Source organism: Bos grunniens, chromosome 3 (genome assembly GCF_055505025.1).
Source record: "Bos grunniens cultivar Pamir isolate PY7600 chromosome 3, Bosgru_T2T1.0, whole genome shotgun sequence".
Taxonomy (NCBI): Eukaryota; Metazoa; Chordata; class Mammalia; order Artiodactyla; family Bovidae; genus Bos; species Bos grunniens.
This window is the reverse complement of record NC_141167.1, coordinates 67774477-67795049: the sequence shown is the minus strand read 5'-3', so window position 1 is coordinate 67795049 and position 20573 is coordinate 67774477. Positions and strand designations below refer to the sequence as shown.

General features: G+C 40.9%; 1 protein-coding gene across 3 annotated transcripts in view; it reads right to left on the bottom strand.

Annotated features, from left to right (window-relative positions):
• The window catches only part of LRRC8C (leucine rich repeat containing 8 VRAC subunit C), a 97983-nt gene that overhangs the window by 22145 nt on the left and 55265 nt on the right, over positions 1-20573 (bottom strand). For 2 of the 3 annotated variants that reach the window (XM_086391075.1, XM_086391078.1), the window contains one exon: positions 16461-16602. In XM_086391075.1, the coding sequence (XP_086247201.1) occupies positions 16461-16598 (138 nt within the window). In that variant the 5' untranslated portion in view covers positions 16599-16602. Of the gene's footprint in view, positions 1-16460; positions 16603-16690; positions 16839-20573 lie in introns of those variants that run through there. The other variant, XM_086391077.1, reaches the window with a different exon arrangement.

Genomic DNA, 20573 nt, shown 5'->3' with positions numbered 1-20573 from the left:
ACCCTGCTTATTTAACTTATATGCAGAGTACATCATGAGAAACGCCGGGCTGGAGGAAGCACAAACTGGAATAAAGATTCCTGGGAGAAATATCAATAACCTCAGATAAGCCAAGTAGGTTAATGAATTATTTCATCCATCACGACTTAAGTGGAAAGCATTCACTTCAAGGTCAAAACCATATGAGAAAACTCAGTGCATATACAAAAACTATGGATAAACAATAGGAACATACTGTTAGTGATTCATAACCAAGACAATTTGTTTCTGTTGCTTAGAATTTTGAAATATTTAAAATTATGCTCTTGAAATAATGAAGAAAAAGCTCTTTCTGAAGCAACACTCAGGGACTGAAATCTTAGTTCTGTTTTCAATTGACTTATCTCTGGACACCCTGTAGTTCACTGACAAATTTGTGAGCAGGAGTTAAGATAGAAACTGGAAGAGTCCCAGAGAAACATAAATCTTCTGGACTATTCACACCAATGTACAAACAGCCCAGAGATACAGAATTCTACCACTGGCACCAACCCAATAGACAAAGAACTACTAAAAGAATCTTTTAAAAAATGGTAATTTATTTCAGAAATTTTCTATAGTAATCAAAGAATAATTTGCTCTACTACTCAGCAAATGAATGATGTCAATTGCCAGGCTGTGGTTCAATCTATGTGAAAGAAAAGATGGTATCATTTACAGGAGAGAACAGCTGTTATCTTGCTGTGACATCACTAGGGTCTTCCCTGGTGTCTCAGATGGCAAAGATTCTGCTTGCAATGCGGGAGACCCAGGTTCAATCCCTGGGTAGGGAAGATCCCCTGGAGAAGGGAATGGCAACCCACTCCAGTATTTTTGCCTGGAGAATTTCACGGACAGAGGAGCTGGGAGACTACAGTTCATGGGGTCTCAAAGAGCTGGACATGCTTGAGCAACAAACACTTTAAATTACATGATATTACAGAAGGCTTGCAGGTAAGGCAAGAGTCATGCCAATCCTTAGTCATTTAGGTGTGATGGATGGTTGGAGAATTTTTTTTTTCCCAATCATTTTATGTTTTTTTGGAAGTTAAGCTATCTGGACTCCAGAAATACCATTAATTTGGTTCCACACATTCCAGGCGAATAGATCTTTTACCATATAAGGTGAATTTCAGCTGTGGATTTTTTTTTTTCTTTTTTCCTAACTCATCTGATGGTTGATCTTTGGGCAGAACTCAAGACTCTACTTTATTCCTCCTTTTTTTCTTTCCAGGAGAAAGAGGGCTGGTAGAGATGGTAACATTAAAGGAAAAGGCATTGAACCTTGGTGCTTAAGGGGTTAGGGGGTTAAGGCTCTGAGTCTGAGCAGGGGCTCTCTTGGAATTAGTTTGTTTGGAGTCTCTCTTTAGAGCTTCTCATAGGAGTCATCACTCTGAAGTCTCTCTTATTCTGTGAAGTTGATGTGATAGGTGGGTCTGGAGCTGCCCCCCTCTTAGAAGTGGATTATACCCTGGGAGGGCCTGGGGAGGATTGCTCAGAAGAGCTCCTCCTCACCCAGTCTCTTCTTTGCCCAGCTTCCCCTTTTCTTGCTCCAGGGAGACAGAGATTAAAGTACAGGGAAAGAGGATAAAGGAGGCTTCCTGTGCTCTCCCACCCGCTTCCGGTTCAGCCTTCAGTGTTTAGCCAAAGGAAGTCCTTGTGACTTATCTGAGTTCTGGCCCAGCTCACTGGGAGAGTGACAGTGAGGTCTGGGGCCACAACTTAGTTTTCATCAAATGTTCTTTTGTCTGTCTGTCCTTTGCCTATATAGCTCCTGCAGATCCTTTGGAAGAGGGAAGCAGACAGCTGTGAGACGGAAGATCTGGGCATTTGGACCTTGATCTTAGACATCTTTCAATCTCTTTGCTAGAGACTCAACTAATCACACCTAAGACATCTAGAAATGTCAGATGAAGAGAAGGCTTTTGAAGTCTGGAGTTAGAGACTAAACATAACACATTTCTATTTTACCATTAGGTTTCTCCCATCATCTGTGAAATGAAAATGATGCCAATGCTGCTCATTTAATAAAATTGGCTCAGAAAGGACATGTGTTTTACCCAACATCATATGGCAGAGTCCCCATTTTTTTTTTGCTTGAAGCTCTGGGGAAAGATTCAACTTTTCTCTTTAATTTTACTTGACCTAGCTGAAATTATAAAAATTAACCCAGATTTAAGATTTCCAGGGAGCATATGAGGTTTCTTACAAGGCAAACTGATGACTCAGTTGATGGTCTGTTTATTAGACAAAAGATTTGTGGCTGATACTACAGAATTTCTAAAAGTTTAAAATTAAGCAGCTGACGAATACAAATGATGCACAAGAGTGATTCAGAAGAGGATCTCTACAACATTGTCTCCTCATGCATTAGGCATTTCGTGAGTCCAGCTCCAACATTTTAAAAGCTTACATTAACATCCCAAAACATAAGCTAACATATTTGAATTTAAGATTACACAGCCTTAGTTTTAGGTATTGGTCCAAAGAATCTCGTTAGCTCTTAAGACTAATGTACCCAATAGGGAGATACCAACTCAAATCTAAAGGAGCTAATTCTAATACTGCCAGTTAGAATAGTTTATTTCTTAGGGAGCCTAAAGATTTTAACTTGCTATTACACAATGAACAGTGATGTACACATTTCAAAGCCTCTATTTCTTTATTCTTAGAAATAAAATACTGTTAACATCTAAAAAGTTGAAAGTCTTTACTTGCTAGACACTTCCACATGACATTCATTAAATTTTATTTTGCCTTACAGGTCTTATTCTTTATAACACACCACAACACTTTTTTTTTTTTTTTTTCAGGAATATAATTTAAACCATCCTACACAGAATATCAAGAAACTGGGTTTCCCCAGGTAGACTTAACTATTCTTCCTCTTTGGCAGCTATTGCAATCTATGGTCATTACAATATGAACATGCACGCGTGCACGCGCCCACACACACACACACACACACCCCATCAACTATATTGTGTGTTAGAAGGATGTATTTGAGCGTCTATCTTTGCAACAGTTTAAACATCTTCAGGGCCAAGAGCAAGTTTTGTGTTATCAGAACTTAGCACAGTGCCTATAACACCATATACTGAATAAACTGGTACAATAAATGAATGTGTTACTTTGCTTTCCAACTATTCCTTAAGCTTCTTAAGAGATGGGGCCTTAAATTATTTTTACTCCCAATAATATCTAACAGCGCTGGGAACCTAGTCAACATTCAGTAAATATGTACTGATTTACTTGCAGTTTCATAGCAAAAATGTGATTAAACAGCACATTTCTCCCTATTACCAAATTTGCTCAAATAGAAACCAGATATTAATTTGTCAAGGATGCTGTAAAAGAGATTTCTATATTGGATGAGAACTTGTACTAAATCACCTCTAAATTCTTTTCCAATTCTGAAATTCTATTACTTTTATTTCTTTAAAAGAATTTTAACTAGTGCAGGATCTTCTTAGGTTAGAATGACCTTTTTAGATTAGAATAAACCAATATCATGAAAATATCATCATTACTCAGAAACCACTAAATTTTAAATAATCTTTTTTTAATGTCTGAAAGACTAAAGTATACTAAATAGTTAATGACCATAAGCAAGCCTTCAAAAGTTTGTTGGAAATCTGGTTGTTTAGAAAGAAGAAACCATTTTCCCACAACACAACATGGAGGTTTTTAGACTCTCAAGGCAGCTTGTAACATCTATTTCATGGGCACATGGTCAAGTACTAATACCATAACAGAACTCAGTCAACACTCACAATGAGGTTTAGTTTGGGATGCCCTAAAAATATTTCTCCACCCAACATCCGTATGAATGGACAGTTCATACGGAAGAAAAACCTGATTTTCACCATGGCATTCAACTTTATTATAAAACAACCACAAATGGCCAAAACATAACAAATTCTTGGTTCTGTAAAAATATACTTCATTAGTTTCACTGCAGTGATTCTGTAACTTGCTCTTCCAAGGTGCCTCAATGTCTACAGTTTCTTAAGCCTCTTTGCCATAAAAGCATGATTTTTTTTTTTTTTACACAATTTTGATTGTAGTTTTCTAGCACGTGAGGGCACATAACATACAACTCAGGAGTTGTTGATCTATTTTTAGCACATTTTTGCAGTACATCCTCAAAGGATTTTTTCTTTCAAGTTTATTGCTCAAGCTTAAGGGGCTGTCTCCTTTCTCCAGCACTGGGTTTATGATAATTGTTCTAGAGAGGATGCTCCTCGAATTCCTATCCAGTTCGGCAGAGAGCTGTGCTTAATGTCTGATACTCCTAGAGAAAGATCACTTGCTACTGGCTGCTTTTTCTACTTTTTTTCAGGGGAGATCTGATTTTTATCACCTCTCATTAATTATACCACACAAAGCTTTCCTCCATCAGTTTATGATCCAGTTTTAAATTAAGAGTTTGTACAATTGTTTTTACTAAGACAGTTAATAAATTCTTAGAGCTGCTGAAGCAAATTGATGCATTCACTCAACACACATTTCTTGTGTGTTAGGTCTAAGAATAAAAGTGGTACAAAGATGTACCAGACACAGATCCTGCCTTTGAGCAACTTGAAGTATTGAATGGACAATGCGATATGGTAGTATTTTCTTCCACACACTGTGATTAGTTGTCAACAAAGAGGTAATACTAACTGCTTTGGTAGATTATAAGGTCCCAGATTTTACGTACTACAGGATTAAATCCTTTGTGTTAACTCTGACAACTCTGAAGCTTAAATCTCAGGTGCCTGACATTTGTGGTAATACTCCACTTAGGTTAAGACTGATGTCAAGCCTCACACAGTGGATCCTAGCAAGAAAACAGTGGAAGCGCCACACTTGCCGGTCCCGTCTCTGTACCTGGCACACTGGCCTCTTGTGTTTCCTTTGCCTGGAATGTTCTTCTTCTGGATACCCCCATGCCTCCCCATCTCAGCTCCTTTGGTATTGCTCCAATGTTTATTTTTCAGAGAGGACTTCCTTGACCACCTTACTTAAAGTAGGGCCCCCCCCCTCTCTCTCCTTACACTGCTTTTTCATAAAGCACTTAAAATACACCTGACATTGTATTTTAAATGTTATCAGTTGATGTTTTTTTGGTAGGGCCTTGTCATTTTTATCACTGCCTGAACTGCCTAGAACTTAATCGTATGTAGCGGACAAATGCCCACAGTTCTCAACACGTGGATTGTCCTTGTAGGCTCCCTTCCACCAGGCCATTCACCCTCTGTGAGTTTCCCAGTAACGGGAAACTCACAACTGAACATGGTATTTTCAGAAAGAGCTTAACTTTTTGAAAGTTGGGTTTGTACTGAGCCAAAATCTTCCTTCTAAAACTTCTGTTGTTGGTTCTGTTTGGTGTCCTAGGACACATGAAATCAGTTTAGACCATTTACACTTTCCACATGGCAGCCCTTTGAGTACCTGCTATCTTTTCTCATGATCTCATCAATTTTCTCAGCTTTAGGCTATGTGTACCTTCAACTAGGTCTCGTACAAGTTTTTGGTCTCTTTTTTCTACTGGTTACAGTCTCTTAAGTTATGATGTAAAATACCCGGAAATAAGCACAGTATCTCAGTAATTCAAAGGTCTCAGTCCCTTTTCAAGGCTGTTAAGGTGGCACCATGGGTAAAGAACCTGCCTGCCAATGCAGGAGACATTAACAGACACGGGTTCGATTGCTGCATTAGGAAGATCCCCTGGAGAATGAAATGGCAATCCACTCCAGTATTCTTGCCTAGAGAATCCCATGGGCAGAGCAGTCTGGCAGGCTATGGTCTATGGAGTCACAAAGAGTCGGACAGACTGAAGCGACTTGGCACACAAATGCTCACTGTACGTTAGCACATGGCAAAAATGTCTCGTGAATTCTTCCTCACTCATCCTGTCATTCCACAGAATGAACTCGGGTGAGTACTTGCTTATCCAGGACCACTACTGTCTTTCCTTCCGGGGACACATGAATGAATCTTACAGATGAGGCCTGGTCTTACAAGGTTTCTATTCCCAACAATTAGAGGTCATTCTTTCAGCTAGAGCTTTGCTCTTGAAAAACGGGGATGCTACATCTTAAGAGTTAATGACGTACCCACTTGTGAAATTTAGAGTTAGGAAATTTCCTGCTTGTAAATAGAATATTTGTACAGAGATTTAGAAATTTACAATTGGGAAAGGGATGAGAATTAGATGGAGCTTCTGACCCATATTCTATAAAGGAAATCTGAAGAAATTAGTTTATATAGTCAAGGCGTTTTGTCGCGTGTGTGGTGGGCAAGGGAACCCTCAGGGGCAGAGGGCTGAACTTTCCATATTCCTCCAAGCACTGTATTTTATCAGTTCCTGCAAAGTCCCCCCCTCCCCACCTCCTCTTCCTTCTCTCTTTTCTTTCCTTCTATCAGCTTATATCATTCTATTCCCCTTCACCACCACAAGTGAGCACTCTTCATATAAATTTGATATATGTTCACCAAGTTTCTCAAAAATAAACTAACTAGAATATTCTTAATATTGCTTTGAATTTACAAACTAATTTTTGAGGACTGAACATCTTTTTAATGTCAAGTTTGTGCCATCCAAAGGCACAATGTCTTTCCATTTATTCAAATTGTCTTATAAGTCATTTATGAGGCATTTAAAAGCTATTAGTGAAGACTGCAAGGAGATCCACCCAGTCCATTCTGAAGGAGATCAGCCCTGGGATTTCTTTGGAAGGAATGACGCTAAAGCTGAAACTCCAGTACTTTGGCCACCTCATGCGAAGAGTTGACTCATTGGAAAAGACTCTGATGCTGGGAAGGATTGGGGGCAGGAGGAGAAGGGGACGACAGAGGATGAGATGGCTGGATGGCATCACCGACTCGATGGACATGAGTCTGGGTGAACTCCGGGAGTTGGTGATGGACAGGGAGGCCTGGTGTGCTGCGGTTCATAGGGTCGCAAAGAGTCAGACACGACTGAGCAACTGAACTGAACTGAAGTGAAGTTCTTGTGTATTCTTGATTAGCTTAATTTCCAGATACTTAATAGCTTTCATTGCCACTGTGAGTGGGATCTTATATTTTGTTAAATCTTTCAGTTGATATGTATCTTTCTAGTTGGGAGTGTTTTATTTCATAGTTTATATTAAAGTAAATACAAAACAATAATACTAGATTTAAAAAAAACTATAGGAAGGCCAGATGTTCCAAAACAATAGGAACTGTAAAATAAAAATAACAAAAATGCAGGATTTTACAAAGAAAAACAGTAGCATGGGGACAAAAGAACAGCACACGTTATGTATGTTAAATATAAGATTCCAGATATAATGTAGGAACTTACAAGCCTTGCAACTAAAATGTAGTGCCAAGTGTTAGCCTAATCCTTAGCACAGAGACCCTGCGTAGGCCGAGAAGATCTAGACACGCTCAGTGTTCTCAGGGAAATGGGAAAGAGGGATCTTGGGGAGGAACCCAGTGAGGGAAGAGGAGGAGGAGTGAATCTGCTTGCCTGACATATGAGAGGATGGAGGAGGGTCTCCAAATCAAAGGTCCCGATTAGAAATACAAGGTTATCTGCCTCCATCTCATGATAAACCTGCTTAACAGAGATTTTTAAACACAGATTTTGGTGATTTACAACATAGGATCCACAAGAGACTAGGATCGAACCTGGGTCTCCTGCATTGCAGGCAGATTCTTTACCAACCGAGCCACTGCTGCTGCTGCTGCTAAGTCCCTTCAGTCGTGTCTGACTCTGTGCGACCCCATTGACGGCAGCCCACCAGGCTCCACAGTCTTTGGGATTCTCCAGGCAAGAACACTGGAGTGGGTTGCCATTTCCTTCTCCAATGCATGAAAGTGAAAAGTGAAAGGGAAGTCGCTGAGTCCTGTTTGACTCTTTGCGACCCCATGGACTGCAGCCCACCAGGCTTCTCCGTCCATGGGACTTTCCAGGCAAGAGTACTGGAGTGGGGTGCCATTGCCTTCTCAGAACCAAGCCACTAGGGAAGTCCTAACAAGAGACTGCTGCTGCTACTGCTAAGTCTCTTCAGTCGTGTCCGACTCTGCGTGACCCCGTAGACGGCAGCCCACCAGGCTCCCCCGTCCCTGGGATTCTCCAGGCAAGAACACTGGAGTGGGTTGCCATTTCCTTCTCCAACGCGTGAGAGTGAAGTCGCTCAGTCGTATCTGACTCTTGGTGACCTGATGGACTGCAGCCCACCAGGCTCCTCTGTCCATGGGATTTTCCAGGCAAAAGTACTGGAGTGGGTTGCCATTGCTTTCTCCGAACAAGAGACTAAATATAAGTAAATCTCAGTTGCTTCACAGATGAAAAAATTCAATTCTCTTGTCAGTGATTTGCTGAGGGAAAGATGTATTATTAAACAATCAGTAGGCAACAAAGTCACAACAATCCATAATAGTGAAATAAAAGGAAACGCTCCCCATTCACTGAGGGGCATTGGGCGGCATCAGATGGTCTAAGAAAAGCATTTAGATTCATGTCCTGTGTTAAACCCAAGAGAAGGAAGTGAAAGGCACTCATATATTATTCTTGTGGTCAGGAATTCACTGCACATTAAGTTGTCAAGGTGATAGATGACAAGAAATAAAGTTCTAGGAAAGAAAAAATATCAGTTTGAATAAACCATCATACCAAGGAAATCCTAACTAAGGCATATTTTTGTTACCAGATATAACAGGGATTTTGAAACAGTGCTTCTCTCACAGTATCCACCACCATGATGAGATGAGAAAGGTTGATCTTTAAAATTATTTTCACCATCAAATGATTTTTGCTTTATATTCCCCAAAGAGTGAAGTAGAATGGTGACATGTTGTACACAGAAGCTTTATAAAACATATCTTAGATGAGGTCTTCATTTTAAGCCTCCCCACTGGTACTATCTGCTGTTATATTAGGATTCTGAATTTCACCGTAAACAATAGGCTAATCTAAGTAAGAATTTCTGAGTCTCCATCTGTAAATTCAGATTTGGCAAAGGAGAAATCTACTAGAGATCCTGGGCAGTATGGGACAAAGGGTTAGGGGAGAGAGGCAGAAGCAAGGATTCAGGGCCTGTAATCCAACTATTCTGGGGACTTCCCTGGTGGTCCAGTGGTTAAGATTCCAAGCTCCCAATGCAGGGGGCCTGGATTCAATCCCAGTTTGCATGCTGCAACAAAAGATCTCACACATAGTAACTAAGATCCTACGTACTGCAATTAAGCCCCAGCAAAGCCAAATAAATTTTTTAAAAAATGAACTACTCCGAAATCACTAATTTTTACCACCTGTGCTTTCCAGTGAACTGCCTATGAGTATTTTCAGTTGAAGGCCATTTGCCATGGAGTTGATGCTGATGGTTCTAAACCAGAGAAGCAATTGAGTAGAAGCAAAACTAAAAGTGAGGATCAACTCCAACCAGCAAGCTCCGATGTCCCAAACTCTTCTCAGTGTGACTCTGCTGGACAGTTTGCTCCTGGCCATTGGCTTAGTCTATAAGGATTTTTTTGTAGGTGATTTCAAGTTATTTAAGTCATTCTCTTGGCTTTTTCCCCTCTAATTCAGAAAGCAGGAAATGTCTTTCCTGTGTAGCAGTCACAGAGCAGTCCCCTAGGGTTTCCAGGGGGCTTATCTTCCAGTTCCTGTTGCTGGTTTCTAACTGTTAACTCTATATTTGGTAACAGCTTGACCATGGGCTGTTTTGGATTTGGTCATAATAAGATAACCTGGAGTCATGGAGCAGAGATCTAAAGCAATCTTATTTTTCCAGGAAGCAGCGTGTTGACCTTTCAGGATTTCGTCTATTTTATTGAATTATTTGAATAGTATTGTTTATAGCACAAGGTTGGGTGTTTATGCTATTGGCCCTAGAGGGTGTGTGACTATACAGAAATAGGATACATACACTCTTCTGGTTTACAATGAGTTTATATTTGTTTGTTATGTGGACTGATACAATCTCAGGAATGCTCTTTATGCGTGCTCTTAGTCCATGGAAGCCTTGAAAATAGTCACTTGCTCAGAAATGAATAAATATTTGTCAGATGAGTAAGACAAATATTGATTTTGATCCCTTCACATCTCAAGGCAAGAATCAACAGACCATTGACAAGACAGACCATTGACAAGACAGACCACTGACAAGACAGTATCTTCCTCCTTTCCCCAGTATTTTCAAAGCTGCATAGTGTTAAAGCTATATGCATACCATCTCTTTTGGAATAAAGAGATAATTATATATATTACCATGTGTAAGATAGCTAGCTAGTGGGAAGCTGCTATATAACACAGGGAGCCCAGCCTGGTGCTCTGAGATGACCTAGAAGGGTGGGATGGGGGTGGGGTGGGAGGGAGGCTCAAAAGGGAGAGGAGATATATATATAATGACTGATTCACATTTTTGCATGGCAGTCATCAACATAACACTGTAAAGCAATTATCCTCCAATTTAAAGAATAATTTTAAAAATAAAGTAAAAGGGTAACTGTATAATGATTAAAAAAAAAAGAGATAATGAACTATTGTTCGCTATTGGAAGAGACCATTTATAAAACAGTAAAAAAGCTGCTGGAATCCTATTTTACCACCAATGAGTACTCTTCTAACCCTACTGAGATTTTGCTTTGCTGTGTTTTCAAATCCCAAGAGTTATGTTGTTTTATAAACATGATCAAAATGAATGACTGCACTTTTACTGCACAAAGGGAAAATCAAGGCATAAAAACATATTGTGATTACTGTAAGATCTCCTTAGAAATGGGAAAGGATTTTGAGCTTCAAAGAGAACCTTTTGTTTATGAATTTATCAGTCATTAAACAGGATTATCACAGCAGAGCTAAAATAAAGAGCTTAAATTCTCCCCCTCGGGAACATTACTTTCATTTGCAATACGAACACTGAGTGGTTTTACTTTCTTTAGTAATTTGTTCTTGTCTCTTTAATGTTCACTACAGGTTAGAAGTTATTATTTGTTAATAGCAGGTGTACAGTGAATAATCTTTTAGAGAACCTAAGCTGTAAATCAGAAAAAACCAATCTTATTATAACTTTCTATTTTCTCTTTCAGTCATCTTGCACTTATTTTTATACTTAAAATTCTGTTTTACAAGCCAAAATTTGGCCATTACAATTTGCAACTGTAATGATTTCATAATATCCCACCATAGCAGGGTAAACAGGAGTGAAAGTTACATGGTGGAGAACTGACCTGAGATCTGAACCCTGGCTGCATCTCTCTTGGCTTTGGGACATCACCTAACCTTTCAGATGAGAATGCTCATCTGAAAAATGGGACTGATCTACCTCCCAAGGGTCCTTATAGGAGCTAAACAAAATGCATACCCATTCTATCACAGGCTCCTTACCAGTGTCACTCAGTGGAGTGCTATTAGCATCCTGGATTCTGTGGGAATGCCCCACCCAGAGCAGGATGCCCCTGAAAAGGCTATGAGGACCCACCAATGAGGGTTTCCTGAAATAATCACACTAAATCTACTGCTTATACTGATATTTTCCTTTAATTCCTCTTTTCAAAAAATGTATATTTTGGTTTTATATGCTTATTCTTTGAGAATTCGCTCAAATTTACCTCCTCAAGTCCCTAACTTCCAGTAGCTAAGATGACATCATATTTAATGCTCTTGAAGTCTACCACCATCAAGGTGCTCACACATTGAATGGCATTGCTTCTGTATTCCTATGGTCTGTAGAGTGTTAGCAATCTGAGGGCAGGGGCTGTACTGTATTCTCTTTCAATGTCTCTAGCACACCACACAACACCTGGTATACTGAGGGTGCTTAGGGATGTTTGTTGAACCATGGTCTACCCCATATGAATTCTGAGCTCTGTAGCCTTCACATTCTGATGCAAGGAAATGGCAACCCACTCCAGTGTTCTTGCCTGGAGAATCCCAGGGATGGGGGAGCCTGGTGGGCTGCTGTCTATGGGGTCACACAGAGTCGGACACAACTGAAGCGACTTAGCAGCAGCAGGGATGTTTGTTGAACCATGGTCTACCCCATATGAATTCTGAGCTCTGCAGCCTTCACATTCTGATACAATCTTCCTTTGGGGTATTTCAGATGTTTTAGAACCTTGACATCTAATATTGTCTTTCCGGTATCCAGTCAACTGCCATCCATATTCTTAAAGGCGGTAAGGATGAAACAGGCCTGTGTGTGAAGGCTCCATGTTGGGTCACCCATCTGAGGAGTGGGTACTCGATGTGCTGGGCAGGGTGCTAAGTGGGAAGCTTCTGTGTAGCAGAGAGACATGATGGGGACTATGCTCCAGGAAGATGGTTCTGACCAGGGCTCGGGAAGAGATGCTTAAGTTGTGCTTGAACTCACAGCAGCTATATCCCTAAATGATGTTCATCAAGGCATTTTCATAGATACACACTCCCATTTTCATTTATTTTGTTCCAAGTTAGCTACTAGTTCTTATAGATGCTCTGTGGTTTCCCTTTTCTACGACAGAATAAGTAAATAAGAAAAACACCTGCGCTTGTTAATAAGCAAGGCCCTGCAGCAGCTCTGCTGTCATGCTTGGCATAGCGATAAAGTAAGACAGATGCAGAGTCTTCCTGCAGACCTATGTTACCCTCCTCCTGCTATTTCCCCAACTTGCCATTCCAAAATCCGCCCTTCTCCTTGAAGACCCCAAGCCGTACCCACCTCGTTGCTGCATCTTGCTGCCTCCCTTCCCCCACACTCTCTCAGCAGACGGGTCACTTTCTACTTCATGGAAGCTCTAGGGCATACACTCCCATCTTACTGTGTCTTTCCTCTCCCTGCAAAAAATGTCTCTGTAGCCATCACTCTTGTTCTTGTAGAAGGTGCTCCCTCTATCCAAATCAATGATAATCCGCCCCCTGGATCCTGGATCCAACACCTCCTTCCTCTTGAAGATGATCATTCTTCTCCTACCAACAACTCCTGGGTCTTCTATTTAACTGTTTACTTCTCCACTTGGACACTTAACATATTTCAAACTTAACATGCTCAAAAACAAACTTTTTCCAGTGGCTCAGGCCTAAAAACCTTATAGTCATTCTTGATTTCTTTTTCTCTCATTCATCTCATTCAATCCAATCTTCTAGCAACTCTCATTTTTTTTCATTCAAAATATATCCAGAACCACATCTTCACTCCTAGTCCAAGCCATCTGATCTGTGTCATGCCTGGATTATTGCACTAGCCTTCTCGGTCATTCCCATTTCCATCCTTGCCCCCCACACTGTATTCTCAGCACCTAGAGTGGTCTTGTCAAAACCTGAGTCAGATAATGACAACCCTCCAAACACAGAGCATCTCACTCAGAGCAAAGACAGAATCTTTACAGTTGCCTCCAGGCCCTCCAAGATTTGGCAGCTGTTGCCTCTCAGGCCTCAATCTTCTATTACTCTACTCCTCACTCTGCTCTAGCCCACTGGCCTCCTGGCTTTTCCCTCAGTGTGAGGAACACCCCTGCTTCAGGCCTGTAACATCACCTCAACATTCAAACTTAGTGTTATAACAGATCTCACTTGGTTCCAGAATCACTTGGAAACAGGACTGGAGTAAGAGCTTGCCATCCAGGCAGCATCAGGCTGTTTCCCTTTGGGGGGAATCTTCACAACTATCTGTGTGGTGGTCCACCCTGCCGCCCAAGAGCTAGTCTCTCCCCAGGCTTTTCCTCCCCAATCATCTCAGGTGCAAGGAAGAGAGATCCACAGTATGCAGGTTCTGCATTTACTCTGACTTTGATGCTTTATGTTCCCAAGGAGCCAACAACTCTTATAACTTAGTAGATAGATATTTCATGTGTCAAGGGACATGCTCAGTTACAGGTGTCACCAGAATCACAGAAATCCCATCTATGTCTTCCTACCAGGCATTTTTATCATTCCCTGACCCCAGATGTAGTTGACCAATCAGCAGCTATTGATGCCATAAGCAATGTTGCCTAGTAACACAATTAACATTCTACTGTATCAGGCACCAGGGAAACTGAGATAGAAAGCTGAGAAAGCCAAATGTCAATTTCTTCTGTAGAAGGGGAAGGGTACTGTGACTGCTTTGTTCACTGTGTCTTTTGCTCCATCTGTTTGCTCTGATAGGATGGCTCCTCCCCGGATATCTGGATAGGCTGCTCTCGCACTGACTTCAATTCCTTCTTCACAAGTCACCTCCCTGGTGAGGGCACCCTGTTTGAGAACCTCAAGTGCTAATCTCAGCTGCTGGGATTTCCTACCATTCTTGTATGCTTTATTTTCTTTTCCATTGTTCTTATTACCTTCTAACATGTATGCTGATGCTGCTGTTCAGTCACTCAGTTGTGTCCGACTCTTTGCAACCCCATAAACTGCAGCACGCCAGGCTTCCCTGTCCTTCACCATCTCCTGGAGTTTGCTCAAACTCATGTCCATTAAGTCAGTGATGCCATTCAACCACTTAATCCTATGTCGCCCCTTTCTCCTCTCACCCTCAATCTTTTCCAGCATCAGGGTCTTTTCCAGTGAATCAGCGTATAACTGACTGATTTTGCTTATTTTTTTCCCCATAGAACTTAAATTTTATAAGGCTAGGAAATTAGTCTTTTATTTTTATCTCCTACATTGACAATGCCTGGCCTGTACAACAGTGCCTGTCATACAGTAGGTTCTTCAACAACTATCTGTTTTATTTATGAATGAATTTATGCTCTTTCTTTCAAACTCTAGTTTTTCACTGGCATCATTTTATTGGTGTGGGGAGGAGGGCGAAATATTTTCAGCCCGCAAATAAAATGCAGCCTGGTGTTAGGGATTAGGATAGGGACTTGGGGCCAAACTGTTTGGATTTCAACAAGGGTTTCGTCAGTCACCTTGGAAGTTTTCCTAATCTCTTGGTGCCTTAGTTTTGCATCTATAAATGGGGATAATAATAGAACATCCTAGGGTTGGTATGAGGATGAAATGATTTAAAACATATGTAAAGTCTTCAGAAGAGTGTCTGACACGTAGGAAGCACTGTGCTTAGACATTCAGTCATGTTTGACTCTTCGTGACCCTATGGGCTGTAGCCCACCAGGCTCCTTTGTCCATGGGATTTCCCAGATGAGAATACTTCAGTGGGTTGCCATTGCCTTCTCCAGGATCTTCCTGGCCCAGGGACTAAACCTGAGTCTCCTGCATTGCAGGTGGATTCTTTACCACTGCATCTACCTGGGAAGCCCTAGGAAGCACTAGATGTTAACTATTACTAAAAGCAACAACAAAAAGGTCTTTATTTCTACTCTGCACCACTTCTAGCTACTTCCCTCTTTCCTGACTTTTCCTCTCAGATCTATCAATACATGACAGTTGCATCTACCCCACAGCCTTTAACTCCCATTCAGTTTTCCAACCACTTGCACTAAGGTTTCTAAAGGCCTAGTTGCTGTTTTTCTCTCCTCAGCCTGTGAGTTAGTTGAACCACCTGCTTTCACTGACCACACCTGAGCCTCTCCTCTCTCCTGGTTTGCACCTGTCCTTAGGGCTGCCCCTCGTCAGCCTTTTCCAGAGGCGCCTCGGTTTCCATCACTCACTTTCTACTGCCATTCCTGACGTTACCTCACCAAGCGCATCCTCCTGGTCTGACTCCATTCCCAGGCTCTGCTTCAACCCTCACGCTGAAGACACCCAAAGGCTGCTGGTCCTACACACTGTCTCCCAGAGGAGTCATGTCCTTTTCTCACATCCATGACTAAGAGCTTTCTTTCCTCTTCCTAGCACTTTCTTTATTGCCAGCTCCCTCTTCCTGACTGGTTCTCAAGTTTTAATATTGCAACCATTTTTCTGGTTCCCCTCCTTTGCACTCAGAGCTCTTCAGAAGCCTCTATCACAACCTGTTCTGACTGCTTGTTTAGTTTTCCCCTAGAAATGGACTGCTTATGGCCACAAAGGATAGTGCCTGACACATAGATACACACAAAAAAAAAAAAAAAATCTAGATTCAACATATGAATGTACAGTATCTATACAGAATAAATTATGATTCAGTTACATTTTAATTCAGAACTAAAGCACTGGGTGTGAAAACATCTCATCAAAATGTCAGATCTTTCAGAAAATCTTAGGAGTAAAAATAAGAGATAAAGAAAAAAGCTTGATATTAAGAATGTAAATGGCACTGTGGGTATCTATGCTATATTTTACCGTAAAGCCAACTTTGGAAGATAAAGGACTCCCTTTGATATTCATGACATCAAATATTACTTGACTATACTCAACTGCTATTTGAACTCAGCTAAATCTTACAAATACCCTATTTACCTTATTAGGAAAGTTCAGGAAATTAGGCTTCAGGCTCCCTGCCATAATTATAAATACCACACGCAAACAGAGAAAGAGCAATGAATGTATACATGGTTAAAAATCACACACTTTTTTAAGAGGTTTTGATGGCTTAGTGTCTTGCTCTGCCTCTTTTTTGACCTACCTGCAAAGTGCATCCGAACACACCGATCATCAGCATGGCCACGGACAGGTAATCGGTAAACACATCCCACCATGGCTTCAGCACCCGGAAGGCAGGCTGCTGCTCAGAGAACTGCCGGAACTCTGTCACCGGAATCATGTTTCTGAGAAAAGAGAGGTGACTGGTGAATTCATTTATCTTTACACACAACATACTGCACTGTTCACGGCATTTGAAAATTCTGCTCCAACCTGTCGTATTCAGTGGTCTGAATTAGTCCATGAGCTGTCACTGTACTTTAGGGTTTTAACAAGTTATTGAGAGATCCACCCCTTAAGGAAATAAGGAGCCCCACATGGAAAACAGCAAGCACCTTTACTAACTCCTATCCAATCAGCGGTGCCCTTTAGCTCCAATGGGCCAAAGCTAAAGGCCCAGAGAGACAGCATGACCAAAGCTGCCTGTTATTTCCTGGTCTCTCCCTTTCCCCTAATGTCAGAAAGATATGCCAGAAAGAGCCAGAAGATGCCAGAAAAAGCACAGCCCATCCTTTAAAACGTTTTTCCTATTTGTCTTGTCATCTTGGGGTTTTTTGTTTTGAATTATTTTTAAAGTGTAAACCTCAGCATTCGTTTGTATTAATTATTTACTAAGTCCTGAAAGGCAAACGACTTTGCCACTAATCTTCTTCTGATAAATGGGATCATCTCATGTGGGGAGGAGGTGTTGGGGAGAACTTTTTTTTTTTGCCCTATTTTTTTTTTTTGGTCCCTGTGATTTTTGACTTGATTTTTTTCCCCCCTGTATTTCCTAAACACTTTATATTTCACTGTGAACCTCAAACTAATCCTCTGAGAAGTCAATTTTCCCTGGAAACATCTGTTGTTTGTTGTTGTTTAGTCGCTAAGTCTTGTCTGACTCTTTTGCAGCCCCATGGACTGTAGCCCTGCCAGGCTCTTCTGTCCATGGCATTTCCCAGGCAAGAATGCTGGAGTGGGTTGCCATTTCCTCCTCCAGGGGATCTTCCTGACCCAGGTATTGAGTCTCCTGCATTGCAGATGGATTTTTTTTTTTTTTTTTACCACTGAGTCACCAGGGAAGCCCCAGCCTCTCTCTCTGAATGACAGAAGATGAATAGGGTATACTGAGGCTCTGGGAAAAGAGACACATCCTTTTCTTCGCCTGCACTGTTCTATCTTTTGGCTTAATCCCATTGCCTGTATTATGATTTAAGACTTCAAGTTAATCATCCAGCTACTGGGAGAAGAAATATTTTTCCTTATCTCATGGCAAGGAAAAAGGGTGGCCAGTGAGGGCCAAAAAAAAAGTTTCTCTTTTGCCATCTTTGGATCCAATAATCTCACTCTTTACAGCTGCCCTTGTTATGTAGTCTGATTACAGAGCAGGGAAAGGCTACATTTGGTGCTTGTTTTCCTAAGCCTTTTTGTTTCCTGGATCTTCTCTTCCCTAATACTGAATTAAAGGCTGTATGATAAAATTCTTCAAGAGATGGGAATACCAGACCACCTGATCTCCCTCTTGAGAAACCTGTATGCAGGTCAGGAAGCAACAGTTAGAACTGGACATGGAACAACAGACTGGTTCCAAATAGGAAAAGGAGTATGTCAAGGCTGTATATTGTCACCCTGCTTATTTAACTTATATGCAGAGTACATCATGAGAAACACTGGGCTGGAAGAAGCACAAGCTGGAATTAAGATTGCCGGGAGAAATATCAATAACCTCAGATATGCAGATGACACCACCCTTATGGCAGAAAGTGAAGAGGAACTAAAGAGCCTCTTGATGAAAGTGAAAGAGAGTGAAAAAGTTGGCTTAAAGCTCAACATTCAGAAAACTAAGATCATGGCATCTGGTCCCATCACTTCATGGCAAATAGATGGGGAAACAGTGGAAACAGTGTCAGACTTTAGTTTTTTGGGCTCCAAAATCACTGCAGATGGTGATTGCAGCCATGAAATTAAAAGATGCTTACTTCTTGGAAGGAAAGTTATGACCAACCTAGATAGCATATTCAAAAGCAGAGACATTACTTTGCCAACAAAGGTCCATCTAGTCAAGGCTATGGTTTTTCCAGTGGTCATGTATGGATGTGAGAGTTGGACTGTGAAGAAGGCTGAACACTGAAGAATTGATGCTTTTGAACTGTGGTGTTGGAGAGACTCTTGAGAGTCCCTTGGACTGCAAGGAGATCCAACCAATCCATTCTAAAGGAGATCAGCTCTGGGATTTCTTTGGAAGGAATGATGCTAAAACTGAAACTCCAGTACTTTGGCCACCTCATGCGAAGAGTTGACTCATTGGAAAAGACTCTGATGCTGGGAGGGATTGGGGGCAGGAGGAGAAGGGGACGACAGAGGATGAGATGGCTGGATGGCATCACTGACTCGATGGACGTGAGTCTCAGTGAACTCCGGGAGTTGGTGATGGACAGGGAGGCCTGGTGTGCTGCGATTCGTGGGGTCGCAAAGAATCGGACACGACTGAGTGACTGAACTGACTGTTATGTAGTCTGATTACAGAGCAGGGAAAGGCTACATTTGGTGCTTGTTTTCCCAAGCCTTTTTTTTTCCTGGATCTTCTCTTCCCTAATACTGAATTAAAGGCTGTACGATAAACAGCCTAAAGAAAATGAAAGCCTCTTATTTGGGTTCACTAGTGTTTATCTTTGGAAATTATTATAATATGTTCCATTCCATCTCACTGCTTTACCTGACTTTTCTTAAGCAGTAATTTGTCTTAACACAACATGGAAAATCCAACCACTTGGCATTCCTTTTACCTATGATCTACCTACTTGACATCTGTGCAGCATTTGATAAAATTTCCTCATTTTACTGAAACACAACTTTCCTAACTCCACTTTGTTCACCCACTGGGTTGCAAGCGTCTTGAAGGGAGAACCTATATGTTATCATATGTGTGTTTTCAAAACATATGTTTCAGGCAAGCCACCCAAGCTAAATAACTTCGCCTACTCCTAGTGTTATTAACATTTCAGACTAGTCCAAATTTTTATTTTCCTGACACTTTAGGACCGTTTTCTTCTCAATGGATCATTATCTCATGGCCCCAAATGTTTTCTAGTCACAGCTGTCCAGTGGCAGTCACAGACTGGCACTAAACCTCATCTTAACTTCCACTTTCTGCCTAGAAGCTACTGTTTTGTTCTATTTTGCACCCGCATCACTTACCACAGTGCCTGGAAAACAAGAGGCCCTGAGCAACTGTCTGTTAAATGGATGAGTCGATTCAGATGTTTGTTCATAGAGCAGTGCTCACCTAATCAAATTAGGAGTGACCCGAGCCAGCTGCAGCGACAGGACTAACAAGTATGGTGCTTGTGCTACAGTTTACATCTTTTGATAGATTTGGTTATTGTCTCCTTCTTGATAAGTTTCCTGTACACCTTGGAGGGAACCGGGCTTGTTCTCTGATGCAAGGAACAATTTCAGGAATAAAATACACCAATGAAGAGCTGTGGTTCTCAAGATTTTTGATCTTGGGAATCCCTTCATGTCCTAAAATGTAGGAGAAGGACCTCAAAGAGCATGTTTTAGGTGGATGATACCTATCAATACTTACTACATTAGAAATTAAAATGAAATTTTAAAAATATATATATTAACTCATTTAAAAATAATAAACTCATTCCAAGTTAACATAAATTATTATAAAGATAACTATATTCTCCAAAACAAAGACAATTAATGAGAATAATGGCATTTTTTTCACATTTTTGCAAATCTCTTTGCCAGTGGACTTAATAGAAAATAGCTGGATTCTCATATCTGCTTCTTCATTCAGTCTTCTCTGATACGTTGCTTTGATTGAAATTTATGAATCAAATATATGCAGTTAAAGAAGGGAAGACTATCTTAACAGGCTTTTCATATAATTGTGGATAACTATAACTTGATAATATATCAAATTAACTTGGTAAGTTGCAGTATAGAGCCTGAAAACTGTATTGATGAACTTTTCAAACTCCTTGCTGTTAAAACTCACTCATCAGTCTTGAACTTTGAATGGACCCTTTATCCATATATGATTTGGTAACAACATTAGTCATTTGGAAAATATGGAAAATACTGAATCACTTAGTCATGCAGA